Here is a 22,776-nt window from a genome sequence, read left to right on the forward strand (position 1 = left end):
AATATCCATTATAAGTGACGTTTTGTTGTGGGCTAAATATTAAATTGCACCTCATATTAGCCGTTATGTTTTTTATAAGACAGTCACTTGTGGTATATATTTGAGCCTTGTTCTGGCTAATTTGGGTCGACACTTTCCTCCTAAATTTGATTTTTGATCAAAAGAGACTAATTTCAACAAAAATACCATTTAAACGGAAGCCCGCACGTAATAACACGGGACGCTACTAGAAGCACGTGCATTAAGTCCAGTTTTCCCAGTTTTTAATCTTTGTGTTTGTTAAGAATCGGTTTACATAAAGCATGATTTCGTAAACACACTAGCATGATTTCGTAAACACACTAAACATACGCTTTGAACAAGAACATGTTAAACAAACAAAATGCGAACAACCCGCATAGGAAATTGGAAAATAAATAACGATTTGGTATAGTTATGTATTTGTAGCATAAATCCATTGTAGAACTTACCTCATAATGTCGTTGCATACAATCGGTATGTTGCATATTCCGCTCGTCCCAAACTTTTTTGAAAACGGCCATCAAAATTGCGCCGCGCTGTAGGAAAATGGGGCTTAATACATGTGCGTAAAAGTGTCGTTCTAGATAATCCCGCACAGGCTAATCACATACCGACTGCACAGGCTAATCTGGGACTTCGCTTTACGCACATGAATTAAGCCCAGTTTTTTTCCAAAGCAAGGCAAAATTCAACATAAAACAATTTCAAGATGAATAGCAGGTATCACCGAACGTGAGTAGCGACGATGCAACTTAAGCAACGTCCACCAACTATTACCAATTTAAATTGCGATGAATTTGGTCATATGTGGTTTTAATTGAGAGTGTCAGTCGGGAAACTTTCATCCAATAGCCTAAAGTAAATCACGTCCATCAACCAGACGCTATGAGACACTATTATGTTACTTGCAGCACCCTTTTACAAGTACATAATTACTCGGACAGCTATATACGAAATGTCGAAATGAATGTTTGCATTGGCTGCATTTAAATAATCGAAAGCCCTTGATACAATTATATACGAGGCATTCATGTTGTATCGCTGAATAGCATGGTGATTAAATGGACTCCTTCTGAGAAAACTGGGCTTTATACATGTACATGTGGGTAAAGTGTCCTCCCAGATTAGCCTGTGCAGACCGTTAAAAGTAACATTACTATTCAAAATCAACGAATATTTCGTACAATTGTTTGTAAAATAAACTTAAACAATTAAAAATCAGTGTTCCTTATGGCAATTGCCGAAATTTCAACGTCAGATGTGGTCTGGTAAAATAGATGTTTGTAGATACAAAATGATCGTTTTTATTATTGTTTTGCATATCTTTTCATACCACACATGAACACTAAAATGGTGTTCGTGTGTCGTATGAATAGATATATTCGCGGGAATTAATTGTGGCCACACAAAAAATAAAAACGAGCATTTTGTATCTACACAATTCTATGTAATCATACCACATCTAGCGTTGAAATTTTGGCTATTGCTACATGAAACACTGAATGTTAAGGTGTTAACTTTATTTTACGAAATACTTAACGAAATTTTCGTTGATTTTGAGCATTATAGAGACTTTAACCTATAGTTACCGGAAATTTGGCCTTGGCGAGAAATCGCCACGATTTACCAAGCAAAGAAGTAATATTGAATTATTTATTTCTACATGAGATTCCGCATGTATTCACTAATTGACATACACAGTTAATACATGTCATATGTTAAATTTAATCAGCTTTTATATTTCTTTAATTGTATCTGACCCGAGAGCAAATATAATGTCACATATGTTTTTTGTCTGTAATTATTTTAGATCACCTGGTGATTGGAGCAGGGTGTAGAGCATTGCCACTGGTATGTATGTTGGTATGAGAACATAGGGGAGCTAATAGATATATAGTGATGGTTATCGTCTTTTGGTGGTTGGCTGTCCGATAAGCACAGTGGTTGGTACACGAGCTACTTGCGTCAGCGAATTCTACCACCTTTGAGTCCGCTGTCGGTGAGGCCTGTGATCTGAATAATCATCGGCGCATGCGTGGCTCGTTAGAAATTCGAAAATGCTGCTTCCAGATTCACAACATCAGCGCAGAGATTTGACTGGTTCCGAGGATAGCTCGATATCCAAATCGTCAGTTTCCGTGATAGCCGAGAAGAGGAACGACATTGTCATTCGAAAGCCCTTATTGTTTCAGTCCATTCAAAACGACGCAAACTAACGAATCGACCCACACTACCGCTGATAAGTACGCTCTCCCTAACTCGGGCACGTTTCTATCAGGCACCGCTTTATTCACTAGTTCGTGAAAGAGAGAGCTGAAATGTCTTGTAAAGGCTGATCAACACAAAATTGTTCGACCACGCGGTGTATGGCATGTTGATTGGTGCATAACGATCGCTTGGCAGGTGAACTAAATTAGCGGAGTTGTACTGTGGAAACGTTTCTGGCTACATACACGACAAATGTGAGTGTAGCGTAATAAAACCTACCCAGAAAAAGAACAGACGGTTCAAGTGTTTGCCACCCCTTGCAAAATCTCGCGGAGCGCTCACAGCTACCAGTGCACTTTTTGTATTCTAAAATCGTTCTCGAACTTGAAATTGTTCAGACTGAGGCGCTTAATTGTAAGGCTGCGTCCACGAAATCATGTAGATAATATTAATATCCTAATATTTTTAATCACCATGCGTAAACGTACCTGCAAACTGCTGTTATGTGTAAATATATCAGTCATTTATCATTTATTCTCATTTATAGAGTAGGTTGGGCAAATGGATAAATTAAACAAAATTAAAACAATTTTTTTCTCTTACCACATTCGATAAGAAAGTAGAGCAATTCCAGCTATTGGTCACTTGATCTCTTCAAGTTACCTGTTTATACACATTAAGTGAATTTTCCGTGTTGATTCATCCTCGTAAATTAATTATAAGTACCGGTTCTTCGAAATGATGGCGTTTTTATTTCAGAAATATTGCATCTTTAATTATTTACGAATACACTAAAGTATTATGGGGTTGTTAGCAATTTTGCAGTCACCATTTAATAAAATATACATAAACATGTAGTTTTTAAAACGCTAGAACATTTAGTTTTCGGTCTCAAAATGTCTCACTTGATTAATAGTGTTTGTTTTGCGGTAAATAATGCAAAATAATATCACTTAGTTATTCCTTTAAACAGACATCAGCAATAAATAGTTTACAGCAGTATAATATTTAAGGGGCCTTTGCACGTTTTGGTAAATTGACAAATTAAAAAAAAATGTTTCAGATATGCAAATTTTCGTTGTAGTTATGATTGTTATGAGAAAACGGTAATACTGAACATTTACAATTCGCTAAAAATCCATTATATGCATCATTTGACGATTTAAAAACCTGAAAATAATAAAGCGTTGCAACGTACAACGATTTACTAATTAAGATAGTTCGATTGCTCATATAAAGTAAAAAATACATCATTCATTTTATGAGCACGGATGGCTAAGTGGTCTAAGCCTTAGACTTTTACTCCAGGTGTCAGTGGTTCGACCCTGTTGAGGGTTACTTTTTTTCTTTCTTTAATGTTATTCTTGTTTTTTATTGCAGCTTTTAGATCCAATGTTTTAATTGATCAATATAAAACATTTAATGATAAACTTTAATACATGCCAACATCTGTTAAAAGATCCCTTTAAATCTCATTTCAGTTGAGACCGACTCAACTTGACGTCTCAACTTAAATATTATTACTTGTTAAAGATGTAAGCAACATTCTTCAAAAGGAGATGTATTTTCAACTTTTGCGAGAGATCGTCTAACTACCAATCTAACAATGAAATAAACTGTTTCCATATGAAAAGGTAACTTTCTCTTGCTTCTTCAATCGATACCAATAATAGTGGGTTGCTGCGGTCCACAATGTGGTAAACACCGGTTCGACTTACCCGTCCTGACCCGTCCTGCAGTGGCTGCTGGGAAGAGATCTCCAGTTCCGGTTCTGCTATTCCCTGTACATAGACGTTTAAACGATCTGCTTGGAAAAGCCAACATAATCCTGGTGATCATGTACGCAAGTGACTGAAGGCAGCGACAAAACGTAAGTATAGATCTTGTTGTAGTGTCTATTCTACAATAAATGGCGATTTTATACATATTCGGGACAGTGAAGGTCGTATGACAAGGGAGCTACTAACTCGAATCCCACATTTTCGGGAATCCGAGGAGCTCTGGAGCATGGTTCGCGGCAGCAAATCGGAAACGGAGAAAAGTGAGGTTGAGGCTGAGGTACAGACGAAAGAGCAAGTTGACGATGCCAAAGAAACCATCCAAAGGTTGACAACGGTCATCGATCAAGCTCGGTTGAGTGGACCACCGTCGACTCCATTCGACTCTTTTAAAAGTAGAGAGTCTAGGGCACGGCCCAGGTATAAGGAGGGTTGGTATGAGAGCGTAGAGCAGCCATATCCGGGGTACCCGCCTATGCCGACGCATTCGGGAATGTAACTGGGTAGAAATGGAAAGGTTGAGAGTGGTGGCTATTCATACTCGGGTTATACGCCGATGCATTCGGGGATGAACCCGGGTAAGGAAAGCGAGATGGAAAGTGGGGGGCAGTACCCGGGGTACCCCATGCCCATATATCCGGGAATGCATCCTGGTAGTTGGCAGCCAGGTCATCCTTATCCTTATGCTTGGATAGGAGGGCCAAGGGGTTATATGTACCCAGCCATGCCGCCAATACCGCAGGGGTATGGGGCTACGCCACAGGTGGTGCCAGAAAGGGTACCACCGAATGATACGCCCTTGAGGCCGGAGGCCAGGGAAGGCGCACAGGGCGCTCGAAGAAATATTGCTCCGGCAGATGGGGGAAATATGGGAGGAGCCGGGGTGGAGCAACAAAGGGTGAGGCTTCAATCTTTGCCCAAATCATTAACGTATGATGGCAAAGGGAGTTGGCAGGCTTTCCTTATAAAGCTCGGGAAGTTTGCTTCAATCTTCGAATGGACAGAGGAGGAAAAGAGAAACTATCTTTGTTTGTGTTTGACAGATAGGGCCAATGAGTTCTATGCACTTACTACGGATAGGCATACAGAAATGACCTATGCGGCAGTGGTGGAAAAACAGGAGAGGCGGTTTGGTTACCGTGAATTGCCGGAGACGGCAATGGTAACATTCACGAGTGCGACACAGAGAGAGGAGGTGTCCCTTGATGAGTTGGCTGATAGGGTATTGACGTTGGCCGGTAAGGCATTCCGGGAACTGCCGGATGCCTTCATGACCCAACAGGCCATATTGCGGTTTTGTATGGGGGCCCGAGAGAAAGAGGCGGGAGAACAGGTGATAAACCACGCCCACAAACTATAGAGCAGGCTATAGATAAAATGAAGTGGGCAATCCACACGCATAACCTGATGTATGGACGACCAAAGACGGTGAAAAAGGTGACATGTGCAGAGGATGTGCAAGTGGTGGAAACGAGGGTTGGAGATCAGAGCAAGATCAACGGTAGGGTTTACGCTCTGGGTAAACGAGTTGGAAGGTTGGAGGAGAAGTTGGATGCGGTTATGGGGAAGTTGGACAAACTACTGGCAAGGCCGAGTAGAAGCTCAACGTCTTCCCCAAGCCGGCAATGCCACAATTGCAACGAGAGCGGACATTTTAAGCGGGAATGTCCGAAGTTGCGTAGCAAGACACCGTCACCTGTCCGAAATGACCGGTGTTTTGAATGTAATGGGTTTGGGCATATGAAGAAAGATTGCCCAAATGTCACACACGATGAGCAGGGGAAAACTCTAGGTCCAAAGTACGGCAAAACAGTAAGGTTTCGTGATTTAAACTTCAGGGGATCAGTGTAAGTGGTCCTAACTTGACCCCAAAGGAAAAGGGCAAATCTGTTGTTGTATGTCAGATAAGATCTGACTCAATGTTCCGTATAAACGTGACATTGGGTGATGGCCTTGTTGTGCAAGCTGTTATTGACACAGCAGCGGAGTTGACTTTGGTGTCGGATAGGGTGTTCGTAAAAATACCAGGTGACATACCGGTATAAGAACAGGTGTCGGTTATGAACGCTGGTCTGGATTTGTGTATGAAAGGCGAAATTGTTGGCCCCGTCAAGATTGAGATTGGGGGTCAGACATTCACTGAGAAAGTGTATGTAGCGCCAATAGAAGACAGCATGCTTTTGGGACTGGACTTCATGAGGAAGCATGGAATAAAGATTGATATTCCTAGGTCAACAATAAGCATCAGGGACAAAGAAGTGTTAATGAGCGAGGAAGTGGTGAGTGATAGCCTTAGAGTGGCATAAATTTATATGGATGTTTGAATTGAAATGGCGTTTATGTAAGTATTCCACTTGAATCTGTACCTTACTCAAAAAAATGAGGCACCTTTGGTACATGCTATTGTACATATCCCAAACGACCTAAATTAACATAACGACATAGTCACATAGTTTCAAATTTCACTTCCATTTAGTTATCTTCATTATACATGTAGCTTTAAGTTCTTGAGCGACAGACCGCTGGAAACTGCGTGTTTAAGTTTCCCGCGCACTGCATTATCAGCAGACGTCGCTATCACTGCATGAGTATTAACAACCTCCGTGTAGTTTCTATAGGCCGCGATTTTCCGTCTAGTGACGCCATCGTGAGGGTAAAACACCAGCCGGTCCGTGCCCACTTGAAGTCCCGACTGTATAGCTTTTGCCATATCCGCTGAAGTACATAATTCGACGACCCAGCGGGAGTTTATTCCTGGTCGCGTCGACCGGATATCGAGGGGATCGAATTGGATACTTCGTACGGAAATGTTGAGTTGAGTTAAACCGATTTACTGGTTGTTTTTTTGTAGCAACATTCTTTATTTCATTTTGCTCATAATTATTATTAAAAGTAATACTAGCAGTACTAGCAGCAGCAACAGTAGTTATTGTAGTTAGCTAGTACATATGTATTTTGTTATTATAAAATTATTATTTACGTAGTATGAGGGATATATTTGATCGAGGTCCGTCTTTGCAATTATAATACATGTTTGATTTAAGTCACCAATAGTACCAGCTGTAGCCGGTCGATACAATTAAGTTCTTTGTTTTAACTAACCTCATGTCATTAAATAAGGTTTGCGAACATAATCAAAAACTCGAAATAGAATGTCACAAGATGCGGTCGTGTAAGTGAAGTCTAACAATTTTAACTCCAAGTGGGGCACGTTTTCGTTGATCCAGAAACTGAAAACTGCGGCGTTCGGACAACTGGGTGGTGTGTCACTGCGCATGTGCAGACTTGGGGCGATCCGGTAGATGTTGTCACTGCGAATGACATTGGCGTCCGGGCAAGCTAGATCGGCCGGCGCTGCCACGTCACTGAAACCATGAGAGCTGGACCGGATTAAGGGACTTAAAACAGGTAAAAACAACACAGTAACGTAACTAAATTGTTTTAGAAAAACGATTTTAAGGGGCGGACATTTAACAACATGATGCAAACATATCAATTGGTAACGCGTGGAAAAGAAACGTGCGTTAATTTCAAATACTTGCGTTAAAAGATAAAATAATATGCATTTCCTCTTATAAGGCTTGATTGGTTATTGTCGGCTCGTGTACTACTTAAATGTACCCCGGGTACGGAAAATATACTAACCCGTACCCGGCAAATTTAGACTGTACCCGAGTTTTATTCCCGCCAAATATTCGATGTCGTTAAACGCGCTACAAAATTCGAAAAAAAAATCTTTGAACAAAACCTGCCTCATCATGCTTTTTTGAGTAGGAGTTTCGATAATATTGATGCCATCTTACAGAATATTAACATAAATATGAATATTGTTAATTTGACTTAAATAGCCGACAACGACCAATTTAGCGTTAAAAGTCCCCGTTTCGTTTTAGTGTATTTTCCGTACCCGGGGTACATTTGAGTACAAACCGATCCGACAATGACCAATTGAGCTTTAATAAGTAAAGTTAATTTAAAACAATGTCACGATTAGCTCGTGTGCTATTCTGTCAAAACATTTTCGTGCACGCGGAACTCGTTGTACGTCTACAAAATCGATGCAGATAAAACTTCATGACGTCAAAATGATGACGTTATTTTCAAATTGTGAGTCGGGTACAATTCCTTGTTCGGTTACCAGATAGGATTTCGAGTCCGGGTCGAATGCGAGGATGCTGGTGTAACCCCTTGGTACAGTTTGATGTTTTAAGAGTTGCGCAGACTCGCGCCAAGGGCCTGCACAGCGTCCCGGTCCGGCATGTCCCTTCCCACACCCAACAGCACCTGCCCTTAATTGAATACGGTCACGATGCTGCAGTGGACCGGGGTACGGGACTCGCACTGGGGACCAGATCCCGGAAAGAAAAACAGCCGCAATTACAAATACAAGAGCACATTAAATTTTATTATACTGATATTAGATTTATAAATTATAACACTGTATATACAGTAGTATTGAAGTTGTCAGTGGTGGTTAGTAAAACGTTACGTGCATAGGGAAGCCGATTTATAAACATAGCAACAGCAGCAACATTACAATTTCACGCGCACATTGAGTGTTATTGTACTGAATAAAATACAACTAACACTGCACAATTAAAGCGAAAAACTAGTTTCCAATTAAACACCAATTTAACCATGCAAATAAAGCAGCAGGAGCAAAAGCAACAGTAGTAGTAGCAGTGGCAGTAGTAGTAGTAGTTGTAGTAAAACCAAAACCATCAACATCTTCACTATCTCCATCATTATCATCATCATCATACGAATCACTTTCAATATTTCCTCACATCTGTCGGCATAGAGCACTGAGATCCCGGCCTATGGCCCGACGACGTCGGTCGCACTTCATCCTCGGTAAGTACGCCTTTCTTAAGTATGAGCGTCTGGCTCGACGTCGGCATTACCTAGGCAACGGAACCGCATTTTAAAGGGACATGTTAACCGATTGGATAAAAATAATATATTTCATATGAAGTGTAAGTATGACAAAAACAATTCGAGTATGGTTGAAGAAACAACATTCTTCTACCAATGGCTGATTCTTCCCTCGACAAATGTACATACATTTATGACGTAATTATTGGCACAGATTGGAATGATGATGATTTCATTCCATGCGCATATATGCTATGATAGATTGTTAAGCTTACAATAAATAAATAAATACTTACCCATCTGATATTGGCCCAACTAGACAAAACATGCTCAACCTTGTTACCATAACGCGCGAAGTCAATGACGTCAATTACAACGGCGTAACGTCAGAGATATAGGGACGTAAAGTTTTTGTATTCAGATTGACGTCTGAAGACCGTCTTTTGTTTCATATCAATCGCTGTATGACTAATTTAAGTAGCATTTGTGAAGAAAAACTAGGTAAGTATTGATGCAAAGCATCAAAGGGCGTCGGGAATTTCAGTGTAAAAGGCACTCAATGAAGTTACATGGAACGATATTTTTTCTACTGTAGATATTAATATATTGGCCGATTATTTTAAGCAAAATAGAAAAAGATACTGGTATAACCATTATCTATGATTTTGTGTTATAACCCCCAAATAACCATTATCTGTGATGTTGTGTTAAAACTCCCAAATAACCATTATCTATGATGTTGTGTTTAACCCCCAAATATTTCATAGTTCATTTTATTTACATTGGTTTCCTTTTTTCACTGGCATCCGTGTGCAGTTTTCATTAATGGAACAGAACTGTGTAGGTTTTAAAAAATCTGCTTCATCTTGTAAGCGTAATTTCATATTTTTCTCAACTTCAAGGGGAGATGATTCTGAACTTATTCTTACGTTGCTCATTTATGATAGGGGTTGAGTACTCATTGATATAAAAACACTGTGAGAGTTTTAATGTGTTTACGAACCCCCCACCCCACCCTCTCACACATATATTTCATGGGCATAATAAAAACAAAAATGGTTACAATAAAACAGCAGATTTATTTAAACTAAAATGACTACATAAAAAAGTTAACATAGCACACAAATAAAATGATTTGATTCTACTGGGGCTCAAACCTTGGGCCTCTCACATGTGAAGCGAGCGTGTAACCACTTCACTACGGAACCGCTTGAAAAATCACCTTCTAACTAAGATATTAATAAGTGACTGTAGTGTAACGGTTATCAATAAAGCAATAAACCGTGTAATCGCTGTCGTCTTGTAAAATTGAAGAAAATACGCGTTAACCAAAACTCGAACAGCAAAAGTCTGCGCTATTGTTAGAAAAACCACAAAATAAATAAAAGAATATTTCTTACAGAAATTCTTTTAAGCAAACAGCGCAGACACAGATGAGACGCCGCATTCGGTGTCTCATCTAGATCTACACTGTTTGCCAAGGCCTTTTTCTAAACGCTAGGCATAAATGGGTTAATTGAATATATATTTGTTCAAGACAATATGTTAAAGCGGGACTGCACGATTTTTATATGTGTTAAATTGTAATATATTGATATATATATATAGATGCGAGCACGGTTTTCTGTAAGCATCGGCGACTAAAAGGCTAACAACATTGAAATTTGGAAAATAAGACATATTCTGTTTATATCTGCTAACAATCCCGAATGTTCATTTGACGATTGAATTTGTAAACGGCGCGCTAAGAGAAGACAATCAGAAGTGTGTTTCGGATTATAAATGTGTATTCTTATTTGTGAATTCAACAAAACATTTATATTAGTAATGTATTTGTAATGAATTAAATATAAATTTGTTAAAAAGCTTTCCGTGTTGAAAAACTATTTTGATAATATAATGCGTGAAAAGCACGATTTCCAGGAGGATTACACCCGGTTTCTATCATCAGTAGATCTAACTGACTACGATTTTATTGTGGAGGAGTACACAAGGATTTTCGCAAAAATTAGGATATAATGTTTTTCATTTTCGTCCATTAATAAGACGCTTCGGAAAAAAGTCGCGTCTTTACCCCCGAAAAATACGGTAGTATGTTTTCTGCCCTCTGATATTTTATTGAACTTTACATTTGCACTATGCATTTAAGTGGAAAAGATTACGAACTAGACCAAACATGCGCGATGAACAGTTAGAGCATCGATGTAATTACATCGATGGGTGTAAATGATTAGAATTATTGTTATAAGTTAAATTATGTGTTACAATAATACGATTTCGTTCACTTGCATTTATTTACAAAAAATACAATAATTTAGATATATGATAAACAATCTAATAACGAACATTTTAGTTTGTTTTTTTCAAGCCATTTTGGGAAAAGGAGTCTTGTCTAATTGAGATTTTTTAAATCGATTAAATGGCTTGTACTGTACATAAACTTTCTAATTTCATGCAGTTCATCTTCATAATGATCATATTCATCAGAAAAGTCCATAATTTAACATAAAAGTATTGATGTAAAAGCAATGCAGTTGATCGTTGCGGCATAAATAACGCTGTTAAAAATAGCGGATGTACAGCTCTGACGTCACAGCAAGGGAGGTAAGTCAGTCCAACTTTTAGAAAACGGCGCGTTATTGGAAGATTTACCTGGTGATTTATGGCATAAGGCGTAACGCTTAATTGTTGCAAATAGTTTTATTCCGCATCTCAAACAATTATCTTTCATATTATAAAGTTTCCAAAAGTGTTAAAATTGACCTTTAAGTTAAATTTTATTCTTATCCTTAAATTGGGAATTTTTTTAAGTGTTTCATTTCCTATTGCAATAATTTGCATCAAGAATTACATCAAAATAACATCTTTTATGTCAATGGTATTTTAGGAATGCCATTGTAATTTTGAACTTAAGTGAAATGATTTAAGAAATGACTTACGATGTTTCTGGAATAGCACCACAGGAAATAAAGAAATTGAATATCTCTGGAATAATAATGAGTGTAAGGTAATTATTACCAAAGTATTAATTATTTAACCAAATTAAAGGGGCCTTTTTCACGTTTTGGTAAATTGACAACCTTAAAAAAAGTTGTTTTTAATTCACTGTTATACTGAACATTTACAATGTTTTAAAATAGCCATTATATTCATCTTTGACGATATAAAAACCTGAAAATTATAAAGCAATGCAGCGCAATACGATTGAATAATTTGGAGAGTTCTGTTGTTGTCGTTATATTTTTTTTAACTACGAGGATTGCTTATATAAAGTATAAAATACATCACGCATTGTATGTGTACGGATGGTCAAGTGGTCTAAATGGGAGAATCTTTACTCCAAGACTCCGGGGGTCAGTGGTTAAAGCCCTGTTGAGGGTTACATTTTTTTCTTTTTTAAAACTTTTATTCTTGATTTTTTAATGGAGATTTATAGATACAATGTTTAAATTTATCAATACAAAGCATTTAATGACAAACTTCAATACATGCCAAAATCTGTGAAAAGGCTCCTTTAATTTTGTTTCTGGAAGTTTGGTTGTTTACATATCCATACTTATAACCACCTTTTTAAGTGAGATGGAAGCATTAGAATTCGTAGATGGATCAAAGGGACAAACAGAGCCCCAGTGTGAGAAAATTGGGCTTAATGTATGAGAGTTAAGTGAGAAAAATGTCGTCCCATATGAGCTGTACAGGCTAGTCAGGGCAGTACTTTCCGCCCAAACTGGATTTTTTTCTAGGAAGATTCTTCCTTTCTTCAAAAAATAAAACAAAGCCAAAAGTATCGTACCAGATAAGCCTGTGCAGATGGCACAGGCTAATCCATGATGACATTTTATGAACGTGCATTAAGACCAGTTTTCCGTGACGACACTGTATGAACGTGCATTAAGACCAGTTTTCCGTGACGACACTTTATGAACGTGCATTAAGACCAGTTTTCCGTGATGACACTTTATGAACGTGCATTAAGACCAGTTTTCCGTGACGACACTTTATGAACGTGCATTAAGACCAGTTTTCCGCGACGACACTTTATGAACGTGACCAGTTTTCCAAGGATCAGAAAATGTCCTACCTATTCATCACCCTTGTCACCCTGCAGTTGTCGGCCCACCTCTGTTATGAACTCCATTATCTCCATAATAAGGGTATTCAGCTAATGGGGGAGTAAAAGAAGAGATTAGATGTGGCCAAAAATATGTATGCCATCAAATATAATTTGATCAGCAAAATAATCCAATCATCACACTGGTCATCTTCTTGTGTTATAATGAGAAGACATTGTTTTAAACATTTTTTGTACCAAACCCTGTAGCATTCTCCTGACAACCCCACAAACAAGAGAAGATACTCTGCACACATGCTTTAACTAGAGATATATTTTGGTTAGGCCTATATGGAAAACTGCAACATCCCTTGAACATTCTTTTTTTACACTAGCCTAGAGGCTACACGTCAGTATTTTTTTGTATTTATCTTCCCTGATTGTGGAGCAGTGAATCTTTTTAAGATTATTTACACTTTCAATAATTACCACAATTAGGGATGTCTGTTATATTTATTTCTATTTTTAAAATATTTCTTACAGATATTCCTTAAAGCAAACAGCATAGACCCTGATGGGACGCCGCATTATGCGGCATCTCATTTGGGTTTGTTTGCCAAGGCCTTTTTTCTAGACGCTAGGCATAAATGGGTTAAACTAAACTATGGGCCCTGGTACTCACCTTGCCCTGCATGTCCCCTGCCTGGAACAGCTTGAGTTCGCGTGACTGCTTGCTGGTCAGCTCATATTTTACTGCCTCCTCCAGTTGGCTCCCCTCCTGAGGCGTCTGGATTGGGGGCAGCTTCTCTGTAGGCGGCTTCTGAATACAAACCACAGAAGTTTAACCCTTTACCACTTAGATACGTATTTTGGCGTGTTTGTAGTCCCTTAGAAGTTTAATTTAATTGAAGACCTTTCTTACTAGATTCAAGTTTAAAAGCTTCATTTCCAAGCCTTAGATACTGATGAGCAGCAAACAGCATAAAACATGACTGTCATTTTAACTTGGCTTCTTATGGGGGAAAAGTTTAAGTGACACAGGTTAACACAAGCAATTTTTCACACCTTTAGTTTAAACCTATTTATTGTAGCTTGATTGCATAGAAAACCTCAAGCTCATTTGAAACGCTGTTATGTTTCAATTTCGTTGGCAAGAGTTTAACATACATCCACATTTTTCCATTAATTATTCTTAATTCTTTATCACAAAGTTATGAAGTTGATAATGTAAAGACATATCTCTTAAGTCTGTAAACATATTGTGTATATGTTTTGTCTGAAACTGCAATGATGTTATAATGTGTTTTGTGCACAAGAACATATGAAGAAAATCCATTAATTTTGTCTTCTGTTTGGGTAAAGGTATCCTTTTGATTAATAGAGGCCACCTTGAGTCCGTTTCCTGGGACTAGAACCAGCACTTGGTGTCTATGCGGAAAATCTAAAAAAAGCTCCCATAGTGGGGCTCCAGCTGTTGACCCCGTTTGCTAGGGGGACACTATATCCACTACACCACTGCCATCTTTATTAGCAAGACACAACAGATAATCTCATTAAAACTGTCAGATACCCTAGTAATAGTAAGTTTGGGCGGCTGTTGAAAACAAAAGGTGGAAATTTAAAACAGATGTTTTTGTCAAGCATCTATTTCTTGAACATTAAAACTAATATTAAACTCAAGCATTTTATCTGCCACATGTATTGTGACATATAATTAAAATAAACATAAAATTTAACAAACCTGTTCTAAGTATCTTGCCTTCACTTGTGTGGGCTTAGGTTTCATGCTGGTCTTTTGGTTTGATGATTCTTTGGGTTCAATAGTCAATAGTCTCCTGGAGTGCTTGTTGGGCTTGAGGTTGCTTTTCAGTGGTCTCCGTTTTAACTGGCTTAGCTTGTTTTGTTGATTTTACGTCAGAAACTGGAACTGTACCTTGAGGTCTAGACTTAAGCAAGCCAGATTGTTATAAATTTAACAACTGTAGGCATTATTAATAAAATGATTAGTCATGTGTAGCTTTTTTTATATAGGATTTGATAATGAATAAGAAATTCTCAAATAGGCTATTTCACCTGAAATGAGGAAATGAGGGTAATGTTTATATGAAGAAGAAAAAAGGAGATGCATTTTTTTTCTGAAATAGAGATTCAAAGGGGACTCTCTAAAAAAAGACACTATAAATAAAATAGGGGAAAATAGTGGAATATTTTTAAAACTTGAATACAGGAACATGAAATTTCATGTGAAACAGAAACAAATATGGTTATTGTTATGTTTGAAATGAGTAAAGAGGGTATTTTTGTCTGAAATAAAGTATCAGAGGTTGTCATCTTTATAACTAGGGAAACGGGAGACAATTATTTCTTTATTTCTGAAAGATAAAAAAAGTGATATGTTTCTAATGATCATGATCTGAAATAGTGAAAAATATGGATAGTTTTTTTTATCATAAATAGAGAAAAGGAGAGGAAGCTTTGTCTAAAACAGGGCAATATAATGGGTACATTTATTTGAAATTAAGCAACCGTGGGGAAATTAAACGTGAAAAAGGGGAGAACATACACTACAGATCGCTGGGTATTAGGAATTTTCGCCCGAAATTCAGTCAAATGAGAGTTCATTACCTCGATGTTATGATCCATTTCAGGCGCAGGAGCCAGCATGGGATGCGCATCATGGTCCATCATGCGAAGATCTGAAATCTCTCGGAACGCTTCGCTTAGTTTTATCTCTGTTTCGGCCAGTGTACGTTTCAGGTTCTCACATCTGCTCTTCCATTTCTGTACCTCCTTTTCTAAAGCAGCTACCATCTCCTATGGGAGAGAGAAAATTGTACGGTCTTCAATTAAACGTAAACATGTGTTATTAATTTCCTTTCAATAATCTGACTCAAATAATATTGTTGTTTTGCCACTATAAAATGAAAGCTGCATGACGGCCCAACAATTGTTTGACTATTGATTAAAGTAATTTAATATGCACTTCTTTATTACTTCCCCATAAGTTGCAAATATTTTTGTAGTAAAATATTATGTTATTTTTATCTCCATAATTAAAGTGTGTTTTATATGTTGGTGTAAAGACAACGTATGAATGATTGTCCAAATGGGCAAAAGAACGTAGGTACCGATGTCCGGGATTTCAAAATAACGTAGGGACCATTACTCTTATTATCAAATTTACGTAGGAACAAACGTATGTCTGTGTCGAAAATAGCATAAGAACCATTACACATCGTCATACATTTTCGGGTCTCTACAAATAATTACCTATAGGTGGGTGGACTATGGCCACAAGTACCTAAAATAAGTCATGTGTTTCTACTGACATCGCAAAGAAGGGTATTAAGGTGTGTTAAAACTATATAATAGCATGCTCTAATCCAACAAATATCTTTTTGCATGTTTTATCATTAATTAGTTTGATTTAATTTAAAATTAACTCAATTTAGTATGATCAAATGTTGCACAATGACAGCACAATTTATAATTATGTCTTGAATTTTGCAAATGATAAACATCCTAGGCCTAAGGGTCGGTAGGGTAAGTGGGAACAAACAACTTTCGTTTGTACGCCTTTCACTTTGACACATTATACCCACCTGGTTGAGATCTCCTACTGCAGGACTCCCCGTTTCCTGTTCTTTACCAACCTCATCGACCTCATTAGCACTTTCCTGAGGAATATCAGCAGCAGTTGTCGGTTTCTGAAACTGCACATGTGGCTTCGACCTGAAATCGAAAAGACAGTCACAACAATTCGCGTTTTGAAATGGTTATCCAGTTGGTTTTGTTACTTTACAAATTGAACTATCCTGATTGAGCCGTTTGCAACTTATAGGCAAACTTACGTTAAGAAATATGTCGATTCTTTTAACTGGACGAGTCTCACCTCTATTAATAAGATTGTAATAGGTGAATCATAAAAATCACGTACTGTATAATGTCCACAAAATACATCGCTACTGCTATAAAAATGCTGTCAGGCATGTTGCTGTATTTATTTACAACTGAGTTTTGTTTGACTGAGTCTAAGACAATTTTTGTTTTAATATTTCCAAAATTGTCAGAGCTGCATTTCATTTGACCCACGTCCTTACATTCGATTTCTATGGCTGCCATTTAGTAATTTTCAAAGCCTTTGGATAAAACTATGCGGATATGTTTTTCAATAAAATAATATTACTATAGTATTTGAAAACATTTGGTTAACTGTGAACCTTGGTCGGGATCATTGATGTTAAATCGATCATTGATGTTTAATCATTTTTAAATCAGCCATTAACTGTTGAAACTGAAAGAAGTCTAAGTGAATGAACAGTTTCATTATAATTTCTTAAAATGAAGGTATACGTGTATGCGCTACAATTTTTCCGATCAGGTTTATATAAATGGTATAAATTGTTAAAGCAACATGAATACAAAAAAGCAACGAAAATTTCGTACAACATTTCGAAAAAATAAAGTTAACACATAAACAAATCAATGTTCCTTATAGCAATAGCCAAACTTTCAACGCTAGATGTGGTATATTAACATAGATATAAAGAGATAGAATATGCTCGTTTTTATTTTTGTGTGGAGCACTTTATTACATTTTAATTTCCTGCAACGATATTTATTCATACGACACACGAACACTAACTTGGTATATAGAATGTGATTAATATATTGTTCCGCAAAAGACAAATAAGAGCATTTTGTATCTTGTTAAATCTATGTTACCAGGCCACATCTGGCGTTGAAATATTGGCTTAAGCTATAAGGAACATAGATTTGTTATGTGTTAACTTTATAAAAAAACAACAAAATAGTGTACGAAATATTCGCTGATTTTGACCCATTTATGCCTGTCGTCTAGAAAAAAGGCATTGGCAAACAGCGAAGACCCTGATGAGACAACACATGATGCGGCGTCTCATCAGGGTCTGCGCTGTTTGCTTAAAGAAATTCTGTAAGAAATATTCTAAATATAGAAATAAATATACTAGACATCCCTAATTTGGAATATAAATTGATCCGATTTAGAAGGATGGAGGAGTTCACTTTGCATAAATGGGTTGATGGTTTATGGGCCTCTAAGACGTACACGGCTCTTTGTCTGTCGTTCCGCAGCGTGTGTAAGTCCTTTACGAGTTTGTCGTTTTCCGCCTCAATACTCTCGATGTAGTTTATCTGTCAATGAGATCAAATGCAGCACATAAGCGCAGATAATATCTGTGTAACTTATGATAATTTGTGAAAACTTTTTTTTATATTGTTTAAGGAACATGTTGATTAACCCATTTTTAGCCTAGCGTCTAGAAAAACGTTTTTGGCAAACAGCATAGACCCAGGTGAGACGCCGTATGATGCGGCGTCTCATCATGGTCTGCGCTGTTTGCTTAAAGGAATATCTGTAAGAAATAGTCTAAATATAGAAATAAATATACTAGACATCCCTAATTTTGGAAATAAATTGATCCAATTTAGAAGGTTGGGAGAGTCCACTAGGCATAACTGGATTAACCTTATTTTGCTACAATCATACATGTTCAGCCTGAACCAGGATCCCCAAAATTACAAATCATGGAAGTTCAATCTATTTTGAACTAAACGCTTTTTCCAACTAATAACAGTATTCTCTGAATGATTTTGCATTTTTAGCATTTTAAGGATGTACTAACAGTAACCAAGCCTTGAAGTTATGGCTGATTTCAATGATTAATTGCTCTTGATTTGTGTTGTTATGTCAGAACTCAATAAATGAATGTGCAAAACTTAAAAAAAAAACAAAGGCCAGAGAGTTCAGAATGCCAGGTTTCCAACGTTACTAAAAGCCTTGACAAAGGACACAGATCTGTAATTAAAGAAGGTGTCATATTGTCGATACTGCTTGATGATCGACTACATGCAATGGTCATTACCTTCTCAGTTAACTCCATCATTATCTCCTCCTTCTCCTCAGCCATGTTGGAAAACGCATGAAACAGAAAGATTAGCAATAATGTAAATAAGAGACTTGTTCTGTGAAAATTGGACAAAATGCATGTGCATAAAGTGTCGTCCCAGACTAGCCTGTGTAGTCCTCACAGGCTAATCAGGGACGACACTTTCCGCTTTTATGGTATTTTTAGTTTCAAGGAAGTCCCTCCGTACCGAAAATCAAGTTTAGGCGGAAAGTGTCGTCCCTGATTAGCCTGTGCTGACTGCACAGGCTAATCTAGGACGACACTTTACGCACATGCCTTAAACCCAGATTTTTTAAAGAACATTACACATATTTACGAAAACACTTCAAACAAACATTCATCAAAATTGTCAATTTGGCCAAGCGTTAACAAAAAACCACAACAAACAAACAAAGAATAACACGTTTCGGTTTTCTACAAAGCTTCGACAGTTAGCAAAACAATTAACATGTTATGAGTAGCTATAGCTTTCTAAGAAAGGCCTTTAGTATAAACGTTAAGACAAAAATACATTATCCATTTCTCTAGCTAAGAAACGGTGACCTTAACCTTGATCCAACTAGGCCAAAATGCAATCCAAAAAATCGTCGCAACAACAACATACAAACGTAATTTTAGTACAATACCTCCATCCAAACTTTTTTATATAAACGAAACGGGTTTTCTATCTTAAGTAACAGTATGTTAGCAGTGCTGTCTCCAAATCCAATGTCAATATTGGTCTCATTATCAGCTTTCTATACCGAACGTTGCATCTAGATTGGTCAAGACAAACTAGAGTTATTAACCCTAAATCGCATTTGTGCCATATTTGAAGGTGTTGTTACATCGACCTGTGGCCGAGTTGCCCCAAATGCAGTCCCTATCTAGTTCTGCATGCAAGCTACCTTCAAACAAACATCCAATGCTTTATGTTCATCTTGCTACATCCACATGTTCATCGTTATCGGTCACTCCAAAATAAATAAATTGACTGGAAACCACCACTCTGACGACGCCCTAAATGCCCCAATCTTCGTTTAAACCCTGGTAAACAGGGCAAATACATATGTAACCTTGGACTGACCTCTCTCAAGCCATCCATAGCTTCCTGATGAGTTCTGATCTGGGTTCGCAGCATTGCTGGGTCGCTATCCATCTTCTTAACGGGTGTTGTTAATTGGCTTTGTCTGAGGCCTCATTGACATTTGAGACGCATGATATTTTTGTCACATTAGCATGATCGTCTGATAGGTTTTGCAGAACCCGTGACGTGATTAAAATTGAATTCCTTTGTAAGAAGTTTGGGAATGGATCGTTTTGCAGAGTCTGCGAGCTGCGAGATGCTTCACAGTAAATTACATTAACACAAAATTTTGGAAATTGATTGTCTGAGGATTTCTAACCTTTGCAAGAAGTTTGGAAATAGACCGCTTTGCAGAGTCTGCAACATGCTTAACAATTAATTTCCTTTGCAAGAAGTTTGAAAATAGATCGCTTTGAGGGGTTCTTACCTTTGCAAGAAGTTTGAAAATAGATCGCTTTGAGGGTTTCTTACCTTTGCAAGAAGTTTGAAAATAGATCGCTTTAAGGGTTTCTTACCTTTGCAAGAACTTTGAAAATAGATTGCTTTGCAGAGTCTGCAACATGCTTACAAATAATTACCTTTGCAAGAAGTTTGGAAATGGATTGTTTTAGGGTTTCAGGCGCTTGCGGTGGTTCAACTCCCTTTATATGGGACTTGGCGTGCGTTTCTTCCTTGAGTAACTGACCATGAAGCTGGCGGATCATCTAAACAAAGAAACAACAACATTGTATGTGATGCTGATATGCCCACTGATTTTATTACATTATTTGAAGTTATGACATGCACTAAAGAAGTTGTTTCATTCTACTCACCAACAGGCTATTATTATTGTTGTATGTGTAGGTTGATTGTGCTGTTATACGCTGCAGTGTTTTGTTTTCAGTCTTGTGACGCGCAATAAATAACTTCTTTGTATCAAATAACCAACAGATAATTATTGCTGGTCTAACCCCTTAAATGGTTAAATTTAGACTATGTGCTACACTGCATAATGTTCTCTACATTTAGTTTAAGGTATAAGTAAAGAACAATAGAATGGAAGTTTTCGGTCATTGAAAATCCATATAATTTAAATGTAGGAATAAGCTCATGTCCCATAAGCAACTATAACGAAAACATCTTGGCTGAACAACATAGATAATCTACCATTTTTGTTTAGATGGTGGAAACAATTATAATGTTGTTGAAACATGTAAGATAGAAATTGCTTATTATTATAAGCATTTACATTAATATTAGTAAAGAACTTTGTCCAGGCATTTTGGTTTTGAAATACGTTAGCATAATTATACCATTATTTTTGAAAGCAACATATACACGTTTTTTCTATTTTAGCTGGCATATCTATGACCAAACGTTCTATCATAAAGTGAGACGAATGATGGAACTGGGAATTCGTCTACCCAAATATCGTTGCATTGTTGCAAAAAGATACCATGTGACATTTAATTTCAATGTCACGTGGTACTTTTTTGCGCCAATGGAGCAATATAGAGAATACTAGGTTGGCGTTGAATACAGAGAAGTTTATGTTGCGAGGCTTAGAACGCCGGAAGCGCGAGCCTTGGCGAGCGCTTTCGGTGTTCGAGCCGAGCAACATAAACTTCTCTGTATTCAACGCTAATCCTAGTATTCTATTTATCCCATTTGATTTTTTCAACGTGACATTTAACATAAATAGATCTAATAACCTTAACAATAATTTTAATTCAGTCATAAAAGCGCTTAAAATCTAACAAATGTAACCATGCGTAGTGATATATATGTATTTGTTCTGGTACGCAAAATAGTCTTTAAAAAATTCACACACAAACTGTAAAACAAGTAAAAATATCACCATATGCCTACATTCAATTTTACGCAGTATGCGAATTTTAACACATTACGACCGCGAAAAGAAGATTTTACTTTACTATCTATAATTTATTTTATTTTCGAAAGAAAATGATCAAAATCCAATATGGCGGCCATTACTCCTGACAAAATGCTGTCGATGTCAACATACATGTACACCATCGACGACCTAGTTCTGGCTACCATAACTTTAAATGTCGCTTTTTATGATTTTTGACTGGCGCGACTTTGTACAGGTCTGTCAATACTAAATAAACTGTACGCTGAAGTTTCTTTAGCTATCGAAGACCTTGACAATTTTGACGAGTAAACAGACAATTGCAGCGACTGACACTTTATTTGACAAAATATACAGGGCAATACGTTTTCCGACTTCGGACGACGAATTTAAGGACGCGCAGAACGTGTTTTTTATATAATGTTATGGGTATGCCGTGTGTGATCCGATGCATCAATGGCGCCCATGTTAAAATCATTTCCCCGACCGAGAACAGGGAACGACAAAAGTACAAACAAAAATCAAAACATGTAAGAACTAGTATCTTACCTTTAATTATCCTTTAAAATCCATCTAATAATCCAGTTAACTCAATAATTGACGATTTTGCATCTAGGGTCTTTAATAATTATTTTAGCATAGTTAAATAAAGACCCTTATGCCATTCTATCACTTTATTCAAATGAGTTTATGAACGCGATAAACTTTCTTCTTCGTCACACGCTACGTCATGTACTCTACATTACTGCTGTTCAAATGAACCGGAGCAGTTTATCTAATAATAGCCGTTGGTAAACTCGGTTGCATTTGCAGATTTCTGCATACAAACATAATTATGTTTAAACTTGCCTAATGTTTTATTTATCTATGGTAAATGCCCTTATTGTACGAGAAAATAATCTTATATATAAATACACAAAGAATGGAAAACATTCCAGTACACAACAGATAAATGAATAGAAAATACCCGTGTA

The 22,776-nt window shown here is 37.2% G+C and overlaps 2 protein-coding genes across 3 annotated transcripts in view; both read right to left on the bottom strand.

Annotated features, from left to right (window-relative positions):
- LOC127843023 (uncharacterized) overlaps positions 1 to 14,813 on the bottom strand; it is a 26,470-nt gene extending 11,657 nt beyond the window's left edge. For both annotated transcript variants that reach the window (XM_052372850.1, XM_052372849.1), the window contains exons 1-2: positions 14,675 to 14,813; positions 13,616 to 13,753 (exon numbers count right to left, since the gene is read on the bottom strand). In XM_052372850.1, coding sequence (XP_052228810.1) covers positions 13,616 to 13,753; positions 14,675 to 14,719 — 183 coding nt within the window. In that variant the 5' untranslated portion in view covers positions 14,720 to 14,813. The remainder of the gene's footprint in view (positions 1 to 13,615; positions 13,754 to 14,674) is intronic.
- LOC127843025 (uncharacterized) lies at positions 14,698 to 22,677 on the bottom strand. Its single transcript, XM_052372852.1, has 6 exons — positions 22,352 to 22,677; positions 18,840 to 20,654; positions 18,023 to 18,108; positions 16,536 to 16,665; positions 15,559 to 15,747; positions 14,698 to 14,874 (listed from the first exon to the last, which is right to left on the bottom strand). Exons 2-6 carry the CDS (start codon positions 18,882 to 18,884, stop codon positions 14,848 to 14,850), a joined length of 477 nt encoding a protein of 158 aa, XP_052228812.1. The 5' UTR covers positions 18,885 to 20,654; positions 22,352 to 22,677; the 3' UTR covers positions 14,698 to 14,847.
- Positions 22,678 to 22,776: the final 99 nt, after the last annotated feature.

This window comes from Dreissena polymorpha, chromosome 8, assembly GCF_020536995.1.
Source record: "Dreissena polymorpha isolate Duluth1 chromosome 8, UMN_Dpol_1.0, whole genome shotgun sequence".
Classification (NCBI taxonomy): Eukaryota; Metazoa; Mollusca; class Bivalvia; order Myida; family Dreissenidae; genus Dreissena; species Dreissena polymorpha.

Coding starts and splice junctions, on each gene's coding strand:
- LOC127843025 (XM_052372852.1), bottom strand. CDS start 18,884: ATGGCTGAGGAGAAGGAGGAGATAATGATGGAGTTAACTGAGAAG. Junction 16,666..18,022: donor AACGACAGACAAAGAGCCGT/GTACGTCTTAGA, acceptor TTTCGATTTCAG/GTCGAAGCCACATGTGCAGT. Junction 15,748..16,535: donor CAGTAGGAGATCTCAACCAG/GTGGGTATAATG, acceptor TCTCTCCCATAG/GAGATGGTAGCTGCTTTAGA.